Source organism: Halictus rubicundus, chromosome 8 (genome assembly GCF_050948215.1).
Source record: "Halictus rubicundus isolate RS-2024b chromosome 8, iyHalRubi1_principal, whole genome shotgun sequence".
Taxonomy (NCBI): domain Eukaryota; kingdom Metazoa; phylum Arthropoda; class Insecta; order Hymenoptera; family Halictidae; genus Halictus; species Halictus rubicundus.
The window spans coordinates 19,236,354-19,249,704 of NC_135156.1; the positions used below are offsets into that span (position 1 = coordinate 19,236,354).

The 13,351-nt window shown below is 38.4% G+C and overlaps 3 protein-coding genes across 9 annotated transcripts; 1 reads left to right on the top strand and 2 right to left on the bottom strand.

Moving 5' to 3' along the window:
* Window positions 1-33: 33 nt before the first annotated feature.
* On the bottom strand, window positions 34-1,492 carry Eif3f1 (eukaryotic translation initiation factor 3 subunit f1). Its single transcript, XM_076791747.1, has 5 exons — window positions 1,251-1,492; window positions 937-1,106; window positions 682-864; window positions 378-599; window positions 34-299 (listed from the first exon to the last, which is right to left on the bottom strand). The coding sequence occupies exons 1-5, from the start codon at window positions 1,357-1,359 to the stop codon at window positions 126-128; spliced, it is 858 nt and encodes a 285-aa protein (XP_076647862.1). The 5' UTR covers window positions 1,360-1,492; the 3' UTR covers window positions 34-125.
* Window positions 1,493-1,565: 73 nt separating this feature from the next.
* On the top strand, window positions 1,566-7,639 carry LOC143356231 (DENN domain-containing protein 1A). 4 transcript variants are annotated; one of them, XM_076791744.1, is made up of 15 exons: window positions 1,566-2,180; window positions 2,454-2,609; window positions 2,702-2,839; window positions 2,939-3,077; window positions 3,142-3,195; window positions 3,272-3,529; window positions 3,610-3,711; window positions 3,811-4,038; window positions 4,144-4,320; window positions 4,418-4,450; window positions 4,540-4,594; window positions 4,666-4,849; window positions 5,013-5,142; window positions 5,583-6,290; window positions 6,656-7,639. In XM_076791744.1, the coding sequence occupies exons 1-15, from the start codon at window positions 2,164-2,166 to the stop codon at window positions 7,070-7,072; spliced, it is 2,796 nt and encodes a 931-aa protein (XP_076647859.1). In that variant the 5' UTR covers window positions 1,566-2,163; the 3' UTR covers window positions 7,073-7,639. The 4 variants fall into 4 exon arrangements, with proteins under 4 accessions (XP_076647859.1, XP_076647856.1, XP_076647857.1 ...); XM_076791741.1 differs by lacking the exon at window positions 6,656-7,639 and having other exon boundaries at window positions 1,664-2,180; window positions 4,540-4,597; window positions 5,583-6,631; XM_076791742.1 differs by lacking the exon at window positions 5,583-6,290 and having other exon boundaries at window positions 1,850-2,180; window positions 4,540-4,597.
* Window positions 7,640-8,291: 652 nt separating this feature from the next.
* On the bottom strand, window positions 8,292-13,053 carry Valrs (Valyl-tRNA synthetase). 4 transcript variants are annotated; one of them, XM_076791738.1, is made up of 10 exons: window positions 12,961-13,039; window positions 12,638-12,861; window positions 12,232-12,405; window positions 12,035-12,162; window positions 11,795-11,959; window positions 11,516-11,717; window positions 11,154-11,448; window positions 10,960-11,084; window positions 8,739-10,877; window positions 8,292-8,624 (listed from the first exon to the last, which is right to left on the bottom strand). In XM_076791738.1, exons 2-10 carry the CDS (start codon window positions 12,812-12,814, stop codon window positions 8,409-8,411), a joined length of 3,621 nt encoding a protein of 1,206 aa, XP_076647853.1. In that variant the 5' UTR covers window positions 12,815-12,861; window positions 12,961-13,039; the 3' UTR covers window positions 8,292-8,408. The 4 variants fall into 4 exon arrangements, with proteins under 4 accessions (XP_076647853.1, XP_076647854.1, XP_076647855.1 ...); XM_076791739.1 differs by having other exon boundaries at window positions 12,968-13,005; XM_076791740.1 differs by having other exon boundaries at window positions 12,232-12,402; window positions 12,638-13,053.
* Between the last annotated feature and the right edge of the window lie 298 nt (window positions 13,054-13,351).

Consider the following 13,351-nt stretch of genomic DNA (forward strand, 5'->3'; position numbering starts at 1 on the left):
TACTCAAACACAATGAAATGGAAAAGAGTCACGTTATACCAAAAATTTGAAACTCCTTTTATTCACAGAAATGGGTGTACAGAATCTTCAAACTCGTATTACAAATTTTCTAGTAGAAACTTGTATTACAAAGTTGTGAGCAGCGTAAGTTTCTCATTGAGTTGAAGTTGAGTTTTTATTAACTGCGAGAGCGCGACAACCATCAATAGATCTTTCACGTTACTGTTAAACATTTCGTCGAATTGATCGCTCGACATTGTCGGTACAGAGTGCACCATATCCAGAAGAGCACGACCCACCTGAAGATATCGAATAATTCGTTAAAAATAACTCGTTAGAAATTTGTGAAATACGTAAGAATAAAAACATGTAACTACTTGGTTATCCGGAGGTTGTTTAGAATTGAGAATGACATCGACATATTGCAGTACTTGCTCCAACATGGAAGACAGTTTACCACTGGCTTCCGCGATTTGAGCAAGATCCATCATCGGTTCTATACCACCACCTGTTTTTACACCAGCTATTTGCGCATGAGCCGGCAACTGTGTCTTAGAACAAAGCTGCAGTCCAACTACTTCTGGTTCGTAACAAGTAACCTAAAAAATAGTTATGCTCTGTAAGTCCGTAAAAGCAGATGTAATCCACACAGAGGTAATAAATTAATAATATGCAACGTACCTGTACTTTAACCGGTGTAAACATGGAACCTTGTTTTCCATTAGGTACTCCTAACGGTACGCACACGTAAGCTTTAATCGCCATTCTAGTAGTGTTTATCAGCGTTGTATCGACGGTTAAGTGAACAGGGTTGTTGCACTCACGAACATAGTATTCGTGTATAACCGAAGAGTGAGTGGTGACCTGAACAATACATTAGAAATAAAAGATTATCACCAGTTGGTGGCATTGCAGAATTGATCAAAGGTAATTTACCTCGTTCCCAGTTGCCCACCAACCAACGATGTTTTCTTGTGCATTCACCCTGTGATTTAAATCGTACAGGTCGATTCCGTATGTCAGATCGGCTTCCACTTGACTTTCCGACTCTTTATGAGGTACACAGAAGCAATTCGTCACTTCGACCATACCTTTTTCAGCCGTACCTAGAAAAGCCATTCGAATAACGTCGAATTTTCCTTAACGATTATTGGATTTGACAAAATAACCAATATAGAAACTATATACTAAATCCAACGATATGTTTTCACCGAAACAACGTTGGAAAACGTCGTCAAGTTTTGCATTACCTAGTAGTGTACCGATAACACGGTGGGACTCGGCTTTTCGACGCTCGTAAGCATCGACTATTTGAAAAAGTACCACAGGATGAACTTTTACGGTAAGGTTAAGCGCCATATTTTCTCTGCACAAGCACTTACTCAAAAGGAAAAGTAAATTCAGTGACCACACTGACTGTAAACCTAATCCAACCTAATCACTATTCCACAATTCCACAATGCTTGGGTCACAGTCACGGATCATTCTTACAGAGTCGAAACTCAGTTGTTTTTCGGTGATCAATTCCCAATGAGTATGCTACTATTATATGTAGGTAAGAACAGAGAGAATATACTAGGATTGGTCCAGACTCCAGATTAAGGGAAAATCAGGATCGTTTGACTGTCATTGGTCCTCGCAAAATTAGCTTAAAATAAACGAAATAATTACGAATATAATAAGGTAGCATAATAGTAATATAATGGAATGGAAGGAAGCTAATAGAAAACTTTAACCCAATTAATTGGAATTTTGTTAAATTTAAACAACATTGCAAGTCCATGAAGCCGCACTTTCAACGGAATCCTACCTGCTGCACATTTTCATCCAACCTTTCAAACGAATATGTGGTAAGATCTTCGTAATCATTCGTAATCATCGAACAATGCGCGTCTGGTAGGCGTGATTTTCGATGTGAACTGTTGTTGCTATAGTTGGTTAAAGTCAGTTAAAGTTAAAGTTAATGGCTTGTACGATATTTAGTGGGTGAATCTTATAAAATAAAAGGGAATAGGAAGCATATCGTAGCTCCAAATGATAGGAAATGTACGCGAAGGATTAAACTTCAGATGAATGGAAGGCGTTACTGTCATGTAGTGCATACATACAATGACGTATAGACGTCAAGTGCACACCAAATACTAATTTTTTTCGACTGTTATCATGGGTTCCAGATTGAGGCAAGTAAATCTTTCGTTAAGAATCTTGTTTTCATAGATGGCTGCTGTCCCTCGGATATTTCTGTGCTCTCACGTTTATATTTTATGAAACAAATAAAACGAATATCAATGTACTCTTCTTTACCATACCAGTGTATTGCCTAAATGTTCTTTTTAATCAGTTTTACCGATGTTTAGTAGGTTTGATTTCTTATTTACGAAAGTGTAGAACATGTAAACAGCGCGTTCTATTCTTATGCAGAAATGTAAATATCTTTTTTATGACATTTTCAGAGATAATGTACAACATCTCTTCGAATGCTTTTGCGAGGTAGCTGCTCCACTTGTGGAAAAATTGCCATGGATACTTCAAAAGTATCCTAGCTCATTCTCCGACGAAGAAATACTCAAGTCTGTGCCTAAATTTGCATACCCCTGTGAAATAGAGAAGTAAGTATTCGATGATTACGTGGTTCTTGCGATTATACAAATGTTTTTAATGTATGGGTGAAAATTATTATAGTTGCTTGGAATTATTTCAGCTTGGTGGTGCAACATTTTTCATTTGTACTCACTAGCATTGATTCAAAATGGACATTCGGATTCTGTCGACACGATCCCAAAACGGACACTGGTCTAGTAATTTTAAGCGCATTACCATGGCACGAAATATTTTATAAGTTAGTATTTTCTCCATTGCGAATTAAAACAAAATAAGCATGGCTAAACTAAAAGAAATTTGGACATATCTAAAGTCTTGTTATTTTATGTACAAATAGGCTTTTAAACAAGATCGCAACATTAATTCAGAGCACAGGTACCGGAGAAGATCTTTGGAAATTTCTTGAGACTGTGTATAACAGTACAGTTCCCATCCCTGGTAGTTCCATATCTATTCCCGTACCAAACTCCAAGGTGGTACCTATCTTGATAAACTCATTTCTTATCGAACGTTTCGTGTAATATATTTATTTATTTCCAGAAATTTGTTTATCAAAGTCCAAAGCAGTTTCACTTGCCGAGTATACCGGAAAATGTAAGCGATTGTAAATCCATTGTGGTTTTGCTTGTAGAGTATATTAATCCTTGTATAAATGTCCTTTTAATTTCAGAGAAATTTGACCGACTATTACAGTGCATTCGATTCACACAATATGATGACAGTATTTGCCTCCATGCTATACGAGCGACGAATTATTTTCACTTCGAAACGTCTTTCGAAATTGAGCGCTTGTGTTCAAGCATGCAATGCTTTAATTTATCCAATGATTTGGCAACACATATATATTCCAGTTCTACCATTATCTTTAATAGATTATTTATTGGCACCGATGCCGTTTTTAATTGGAGTACCGGCTCCAACACTTCAGGTTTTTCAATAAAATACTCGTGCACAGCATTACTTAATAATTGTAAAATGTTGTATTCGAATATTTTGTTTAATTTTTAGAGAGTACGGAAAAGTGATTTGGGAGAGGTAGTCGTATTGGACGCGGATAACAATACCGTAGAGTCTCCGTTCGAAGATTTAGAGTCTTTACCTCAGGACGTAGTTCGTATAAACACATGATTCTGTTTTTTTAGTAACGATTTAATCCTTAAGAATCCAAACACATCTTAAATAATGAAATAAAAAGTTTCTTTGTCCCAGGTAGCCAATTTAAAGAAGGCATTGCGCAATCGACCTATGTTACTCGGAGATGGTGTGTCTAGGGCATTCTTGCGAGCATTGGTTCAGTTAACTGCTGGATACAAGGATGCATTGATTTTAGAACAAGGCCAGTGTATTACATTTAACCAAAATGCATTTGTTGAAAGTAGGCCATCTTCTATGCAACCTTTTTTACGAAAAATGTTGGAATTACAAATATTTCAACAGGTATATAACAAAACGAAATCTGTTTGATCTGTTCAACTGATACAGTTGATTTTTCTACTTCGTCTATAAATAATTGATCTCTGTCAAAATTCATATGTGTTCCAGTTTATAGAAGAAAGACTGAACATGCTGAATTCAGGGCTTGGATTCTCGGATGAATTCGAAGTGGAAGCTTGCAGCTATTCCGCGAAATCTAGCAGTAAATTTATGCAACAGTATCGAGAGTGGACCCACGCCATGCGGAAAGAAAGTTCCGCGTTCTTCCGTAGCGTAAAAGACAAGGTGAATTTCCTATTATTTTTTTTTTTCTCGAACACATCCTACACGATAGATCGATTTGTCGAGCGAATTTTTTATTTCTGATTGCCTGCGATTTCAGGCCAATCCAGCAGTGAAGTATGCAGTTAAATCGGTAAGTAGTCACTAATTGCCAAGTTTTACTTATTCTATTATTTATTGTTTCACACGGTCATGGGTTTGTGCATTGAAACATTTTCACAGGTTAAAGACAAAGGAAAGGATATGAAAACAGCGTACAAAGGACTGAAATGGAAAGGTGGTACGTTGCTCCTTTTTATTCGGTATGTCTTGGATAAATACTGTTTAACTTTGTTTTGAAATCTGCAGGACGAGCAAGCAGAAGCGAAACAAGTAGGAGATTTCACCAGCCGAGATCTGCACCTAGTTCCCCCACTTCGGATAGAAGGCCTATCGATTTCGCATCGCCGCCAAAATCGCCAAATGGTTTTACCGCCACTACTAGCTACAGGAAAGATCTTCGACTGCGTAATAGTAATTTCGCCGATTCAAGGTACGTTTCTATATCTATATCCTATATCTATATCTACTTCTACTTTTACTTTTACTTTTACTTTTACTTTTAATTCTATTTGTATTTCTATTTCTATTTCTCGACTCGGCATATCCACTTCATTGTACCTATATGCTTCATTTGTACCGCTAAACTTTTGTAGAAAACAATATTCGCCATTAAGTCCTAGTTCTCCAGAAGAATCTGATTCTCCGCCAGAACGAGTGAACATTGACCTTATGCAAGAGCTTCGTCACGTAATATTTCCAAATACACCACCCGTTGATAGAACAGTAAGTATACCAGTGTACGAATATACGTAGAATACATTTGTAATAGTAACAAAGCATTATTGTATTAGAATCGTATCAGGAGAAATTTTTGTAAATGCAAAATTACATTTACCTGCTTATCACAATGTGTAACGTCTCAGCCAGCAGCATCGGTAGCATGGTTATCGAATTTCAAATACGTGATGTGATACCTACATTAAAATTCTCTGTCCAGAATCAATCGATTCGTGCATGCGTTACCTCGAAATGTTTTTATCCCATAGACTATAGACAAGATAATAGAATAGAATAGAAACAAATTTGTTTAGCTCGCTGTTCTTCCGAATGTAACAGGATTTCAGTTTATACATTTTTATTTAATGTTCTATGTCTGTATAATAACTTATTTGTACTATGTGCACTCATTATGTTCATAATTATGTGTGATGCATCAATTTCAGTTGAAGCCAGTTCGCAGTTTAGACAGTTTGAGACCTGCATGGAGTGGGCATATGCGGCACGGTCCTCCGCCTAGTACAAATGTTGCAAACCCAACTATCACCGTCACCTCTTCCGCAAAAACTCCATCTCATCATGTTCCACATTCCGGTTTCGTTAGATCGGTTGATCGGTCGAACATTTTGCTAAATATCAACGAGTCATTGATTGGTAATATCCATGCCGGTGCAAGCAGATCATTGCCATTGAACTCGTTGGCCGTAAAATCAGGCAAAATTGTCGAAAGTAAAACCGGAGAAACGTTGGTTACAACTATTTTAGAAAAAACCGCGAGCAACGTACAGCCGAGTAATTTCACACACGATACCGTACAACAAAACTACGATACAAGCTTACATTCGCATAAAACGGAAGCAAGGAAACAGGAAAATATTGTGAAAGGTCGCTCGAAGAATGTGAAATTTTACACCGACGACATCCTCACCAATTACGATCCAGAAATGGACGGGAAACCTTTCGAATCGCATTTACAAACTTTCGAGTCCACCAACTATCTGAAAGATAACGATCCATTCGATACAAGCAAAGTGTTCATACCTTCCTACGTGCAATCAACAATTTTCCAAACCACAAGCGCATCATCATTGTCTGTTAATTCGAACGTTTCATACTATACATTCAATAGCACATCCTGCTCTGCACATCCGAAGGTAAACGTCATCAATCGTCTTTATGTCTTTTGTTTTGTGAATGTACATCCATAATCTATATCTATGCCTATATCTGTATCTATATTTATATCTATGTATGTGTATGCATCGTACATTGTACGCGTACATCTGTGCATCCGTAAACACATACAAGAGTATTTTATTGTCGTTAATCGAGTCTAATTGGGTTCAAATTGGAATTAGGAGCCCAGATCAGTGAATAATCATTATGTATACCGCATACAGGATAGTTACATTATATTATACATAGTGACGTCCTTTGATCGAAAGATATGTAATTTTGACAAAGGAGAAGAAAACGATTGTTGGCAAAGTTTTTATCTGACGATGATAATTATTTCTAGGATTCCCCCGAAGTGCCAGACTTGATTAGACTAGACTCGACAGCGAGTAGCGACGACTTTGACCCGCTGCTTTCCAAGTCCTCGGAATTTCCCAGTTCGAAACAGATGACACAGTCGTTGCATGCACCCGAAATGGGAGAGGGCCTCAGCAATCCGTTGTACCCATACTTTCAACCTCTGCACAAAACCACGGAGAAACCGAAATCGTCGGACAATATCGGCGACTTAGATCTATTGCAGGCGTACGGTTTGGACTTTAATAAGTTTAGCATAAGTAACGGCGATTCACCGACCAAAAATGCTGCGATGTGCAACAACACATCCGAGAGTAGTATTAACAATATCGATAGTGCGTTCAGCTTAACGTTGAACGCTGCCGCCATTAAATCACAAAACAATTGGACGAAATTCGAGTAAACGATACGCTAGCAATGAAATTACATGATACGTTCGCTTCACTTCACTTCGCATATCACAATTGTAAATACATGTGGGTAGTTTATTTCCCATTTCTCTCTCTCTGGTCCATTGATTTGCGAAAATACATCGTCGAACGCCTACAGGAAGAGCGAATTAGTTGTGTAAAAGTGTAAACAAACGAGAGAACAAAGAACAAAACCCGTAACTCGGTCAGCAAAACGAGCTGTAGTAGTTTCGCCTCGTAGCACAACTCGTAATAGTATGTCTCTTGGTGCGTTTGTTAAACGTTACGTTACGTTACGTTACTTACACGAAAACAAAATCCAAAAATCTATTCATACGTGCGTTTAGTCAGCCAGTCCTAGTATTTGCACAGATTTTCTTTTCTACTTTAAGTTGCAAATATTTGGAAATGGGAGAATCATACCGAACGTTGAAATAAATACTGCAAATCATTGGAAATATATACCATTTAATATATATTATTTAAATAAATCCTTTAGGTCTAATCTATATGTACATTGAAGTCATTACAAGCGTAAAGTCGTCAAACGGAAGTTGTATTCACGCAAACAAATAATACTGACAATGTAAAAGTAATCGTAAAGCTTATATGATAATTTGTATCATTCAACGATTTAGTCCAACGAGTTAGTAACACATTTCCATCTCTGCTATTTTTCATCGATGATCAGGACATTGGAAATATTTGTTTGTAAACGCAACAATAGAACGCTCATGTTTAAATATGTTAAACATGCTGGTGATAAAAGTGACCGACGAAATGTTGTAAGAGAGTAAGTGTAAACACGACTGTTTCTTCCACGCGTTACCTTCGAACGTGATCAAATCGTGTATCATAGCATCCTGTGACACGCAATCGGCAGATGTCCGATATAGAATCAATAAATCAGAACATATTGAGTACGTTTATCGACATCATTAGTTCGTCCTTGTTAGGTTTGGAGTATGTTAATTTTAACGATTGTTGCACATTCATCGATAACGCTTTATAATAAATAAATAAATGAATACGGGCAATAAACGCTTTTTCTACCAGTGGTTATTACAATATTACAATATTATACATACGTTACCTGTGTCGTCCTCTTGTTTTTTAAGAAGAGCAAACCATAGTCTAGTGTATGTAGTATACGTACTCGTAGAGATGAGAAATGCATTAAGTGATTTGAAAAACGGATTCATGGACTGAATTAAGGATTTCATTTTCTGTTTAATCTATCGAATTCGAGCTATTAAAAATTGTCTATTATCAGTACAGTTTAATAAATAAGACGCTAATAAAGGAATAGAGATGTCGGAAAAACAATCGTTACATTGTTTTTAAAGCCGCGATCGCATCGATAATTCGTTGCAATTCTCCTTCGCTGTTTAACATCTTCTCTTTATTGTTGTTTTGAACATCCAAAGGTACCTTCACATCGTAATCAGGAACTTCCATAGCTTGTCTCGTTTTTTCAATAATATCTTTCAACTGCTCTTTCCTCTTACAAAGCTTTTCTAACTCTTTCTTTGGATCGATCAAACCCTGCAATCAAATCGTTGTTGTTGTTGTTGTTATTATTATTATTATAATTATTATTATTATTATTATTATTGATGATCTTATTATCGAAAATTAAACGAAAATTCGCAATGTTACCTTTAACAGCAGATGCACTTGAAGTCTGTCTGTCACTGTAAGGATAGCGCATCCTGGCGGGGGTTCGTTTGTACGTATCGTAGAGTAAGCAAGCGTCTCTATTAACAATTGATAATCCATAAGTTTCTTTTTCAGGGTGTGATCGGCGCACACGATAAACGCTTCGGTTTTAGTTTTATTTGGTAGATTGTAGGTAGCCCGTGTCGACCTGACGTTCTTGATTATTTTGTTGGCGAAGTCAACGTCCTTCTCTATTTCTAGATCCCTCCAGGGACACTCGGACTCTTCTGGATAAGGGCTGACGCAAATGCTCGGATAAATTTGTTTCTTGCGAGGTAAACGTTGATAAAGTTCTTCCGTTATGAACGGCATGAACGGTGACAGTAATCGTAGCCCTACGTCCAGCGTTTTGAACAGGGTCCTCGTTGCCGCGTGCTTCCTCGCGTTGTCATCCCCTTGAAATACTGGTTTCAAGTACTCGAGGTAAACGTCGCACAGATCGTACAACCAAAGGTTGTAACAGGTGGTCGTGGCCGTTGTAAAGTCGTATTGCTCGATTGCTTTGTCGCAAATCTTCACGGCGTAACTCACGCGAGACAGCATCCACAAGTCAACGTTCGTGTACACTTCGGAGTCAAGGGACTCTGCACAACGACTACCACTGCTATTATTATTATTATTATTACTACTACTACCGTTACTATTACTATTACTATTACTACTACTAAGGCTAACATTGCGATTGTACAGATAATTGCTGTTGCAAACTTTAACATTGCAGGCGCATTCGGGCAAGACTTTACCTTGCTCCGGCCGGAACGCCGATCGTTCTTCTCGGCTGTACGACGCAATGTGTCTATACCAGCGATACAAGTGCGTATAGCTGGCAACGTTTACGTTCAATTCGACGAAAGTCTGGTAAACTTTCGCATCCGTTTGCGACGGCGTGTACCCATCCAAGTAAGGATAATCGTTTAAATAATTGTTCAAGGCATCTTGTACGCACGTCTCGTTCAAGGTGCATTTGCACCATTCATCGTGATCCGATATCACGGTCGTCATCTTGCTCTGTATACTAGGGTCCGTCGGTTCGTCACTGTCGCCGATCGAATTCAAATAATTCAAATTCGAACCGAGATACGTGAGAGAAAATTTAGTCGCGTTCCATATCTTGTTACAGAAAAATCTGTAGCCCTGCACGCGAAGAATATCCAGATTGATGTCACGACCCTGAGATGTGTACGCGCACAGAGCGAATCTTAAAGCGTCCGTGCCGCACTCTGGAATCCCCTGCGGGTAATCACGTTTTTGTCCTTCCGTCGCACGTTGCAGTTCCCTCGGATCCAAATTGCTGTCCAACAGTTGGTTCTGAAGATTTTCCAATGATATTCCGTTGATCACGTCCATCGGGTCTATCACGTTCCCTAGGGACTTGCTCATTTTCCTACCATGCGCATCTCTGACCATCGCATGCAGATAAACTTCTTTAAACGGCAACTTGCCCAATAACTTTTGTCCGAAAAACACCATTCTCGCTACCCAGAAGAAGAGTATATCGTGGCCAGTTTCTAATAACGAGCCAGGATAGAACGCCTCGAGCTCCTCGGTCTGGTTCGGCCATCCGAATATCGAGAACGGAAATAGGCCAGAAGAGAACCATGTGTCCAGCACATCGGGATCTTGTTCGACCGTTATATTATCAACTGTTGTACCTAACTTTTTAGCTGCTTGTACCTTGGCTTCGCTTTCTGACCGCGCGCTCACCCAGAATTCTCCCTCTAACCGGGCACTTGCATCGTCATTGTCATCGAGTACTTTAACGTAGTACGCGGGGATACGATGACCCCACCACAATTGCCGCGATATGCACCAATCCCTGATATTTTCCATCCAATGATACCAGATTTTTTTGTATTGATCTGGAATAATTTTCAATTCGCCCGTTTGCACCGATTTCATCGCATTCGCTGCCATTTCGCTACACCTTACGTACCACTGAGGTTTCATCAATGGTTCGACAACATCTTTCGATCTACTACATATTGGCACCACCATGGGATTGTCTTTGATTTCAACAAATAAATCTCTTGCCGTTAACTCATTTATTATGGCTGCTCTGGCATGAAATCGTTTCATCCCCTGTTCAATCAAATTTACATATTACATACGACAATTCACTTTGAATGTTCTTGCGTACTTTAACTAATAGTACAAGTACTACCGTAAATTGCCCGTAATCACCGATAACATTTCCACTGTCGTCGAAAATGGTGATAAACGGTAAGCCGTGTCTCTTTCCTATTTCATAATCGTTAGGGTCATGAGCCGGTGTAATTTTTACAGCTCCTGTAACAACAAAATCAATGTGTCATCGAAAATCGCATTCGCATTCGTGCAATTACGATACACGATTACCTGTTCCAAATTCTCTTTCAACGTATTCGTCGGCGATAATAGGTAATTTTCTATCACAAAACGGATGCTGCACGTGTTTTCCAATAAATTTGGTGTATCTGGTATCTTGTGGATGCACTGCGACAGCGGTATCTCCTAACATGGTCTCGATACGAGTAGTAGCCACAACTATTCTTTCCTTATCTTTGCTACCGATTACTTCGTAAGCAAACAATACCAACACACCGAATTCTACTTTTTCTTGATATCCAGGAATCGAAAGTAACGTTCTACCCGTTAATTCTACCTTATCAACCTACAGCAAGTCTACGTTAGACATGTAATTTACGATCGTATTATATCTTGCGGATAAGGTTTCTTACTTCTATATCGGAAATAGCACTTTTTAGAGTGCAAGACCAGTTGACCAAGCGATTGCTCCTATAAATTACACCTTCGTTGTGCAGCCTTATAAATGCCTCTGTAACAGCGTCGCACAATTTCGGGTCCATAGTGAAACAAGCACGATCCCAATCGAAGGAACCACCTAGCTTTTTTAGCTGTAAATAAATTCTGTGCCCTTTTCTGAAATAATACATTTATTATTGCGTGTCGCAATATTTCTTTCAATCTTTATTTCTCTACGGTTTATTTATAGTTACTCTTCTTTCCACTTCCAAACTTTTTCTATAAAGTTTTCTCTTCCTATATCGTGGCGAGTTTTTTTCTCTTCCTTCCACAGTTTTTTTTCAACCACCACTTGAGTAGCAATACCCGCATGATCGCAGCCCGGATTCCATAGAGTTGTACGTCCTTTCATGCGATTCCTGACAAATCACAAAAACTTACTGTATACAACCAAAGAAATCGATGCTGTGTTACGATTAAACAATATTACGTACCATCTTGTAATGGCATCTTGAACAGCGTTCGTTAAAGCGTGACCAAGATGAAGAACACCCGTAACATTTGGCGGCGGTATCACCATAATAAATTTACCTTTAGCATTGGGTTCTAATATACTTTTACCCTGTAGAATAATAAGGAGGAAAGGAAATGAACCTGTTATATATTCGCAAGTTTTTCATAAACTACATACGCCATATTCAGGTTTGAAAAATCCCTGTTTTTCCCACCACGCGTACCATGCGGCTTCAACATATTTTGGACTATACGCATCGGGCATTGTACAAGTAACATCTTTTTTATCTCCTGGAGGTGTATCGATAGTATATACAGCCGATTCTTTGGAATCCTTTTTACTTTCATTCTTCTGAAAGCAGAGTTGTGTAATCTTCTCTGTGACATTATTATAGTACACAAGCAACAATGCAAAAGATGAATATGTAATTTGGAACTGATAAAACAGTAAACGTGTCTCAAGAATTATTTGAAATCGTAGAATATCGTTTGATTTCCGAAAATCCGTTACAGCAATGACCATATGGATGTCGATAAACGACAAAGCACCGCGAATCTTATCAACGCTAAACCTGTATACTCACTTCATTCTTTTCTTTCACTTTAATCGTTTTATCGGTGCTCCCTTTCTTCTCCTGTTTTTGCTTGAACTTTTCGAGTTTCGCCAATTTCTTGGCTTCTTTCTGCAATTGTTTTGCGGTTTTTTGCGGAGCCTCGATCTCGATCTCTCCGTTCATTTTCTCGTCTTTCATATCAACCATTTTACCAATTCAGTCTTGGTCGCGGTTTCTTCCTTCTTCCTGACGACCTGTACTTACCACATGCAAAGCACAATTTCTATCTGACCAGATCTGACGACACAATCCGAACGATTGCAATTTCAACCAAACGCTTTTTCTATACTTACAGGGTACAGTGTGGTACAGTGATACAGCACTGCTGACAACCATGTACAGCGTACAGCAAATTGGATTCGTGCTGCACTTTGTAATAATTCTGATCGCAGCGCAGCAGATCGCAGCACGAGTTTTCACCGATGAATGGAAAGATAAAAGAAAGGAAAAGTGTCCCTCTAATGATTTGTATCGCATATGTTTAGCGCATAAGTATTCTTTTATATAATATATTATATATTTAATATGTATTCTGAAAAATTTGTCGTGTAAATATTTCAAAGTAATACAGTACATAAGTAGTAAAATATTTCTATCGAAATATCGGATATTCACATTCACGATTTACACGTGTTTCATTGAATGTAAGCCTTGAACTTGGAATCGTATAATTGCATATTGTAT

Bases quoted from the DNA above. Each gene is read 5' to 3' on its own strand.
- Valrs (XM_076791737.1), bottom strand. From the start codon at position 12,814: ATGGTTGATATGAAAGACGAGAAAATGAACGGAGAGATCGAGATCGAG. The intron at 12,163-12,231 runs GTATGTAGTTTA...ATTATTCTACAG, and splicing joins TTTTCAAACCTGAATATGGC to GGTAAAAGTATATTAGAACC. The intron at 11,960-12,034 runs GTACGTAATATT...GTGATTTGTCAG, and splicing joins CAAGATGCCATTACAAGATG to GAATCGCATGAAAGGACGTA.
- LOC143356231 (XM_076791744.1), top strand. The intron at 4,451-4,539 runs GTAAGTAGTCAC...ACATTTTCACAG, and splicing joins TGAAGTATGCAGTTAAATCG to GTTAAAGACAAAGGAAAGGA. The intron at 6,291-6,655 runs GTAAACGTCATC...AATTATTTCTAG, and splicing joins CCTGCTCTGCACATCCGAAG to GATTCCCCCGAAGTGCCAGA.
- Eif3f1 (XM_076791747.1), bottom strand. From the start codon at position 1,359: ATGGCGCTTAACCTTACCGTAAAAGTTCATCCTGTGGTACTTTTTCAA. The intron at 865-936 runs GTAAATTACCTT...TGTATTGTTCAG, and splicing joins GGTGGGCAACTGGGAACGAG to GTCACCACTCACTCTTCGGT. The intron at 300-377 runs GTAGTTACATGT...CGATATCTTCAG, and splicing joins AACAACCTCCGGATAACCAA to GTGGGTCGTGCTCTTCTGGA.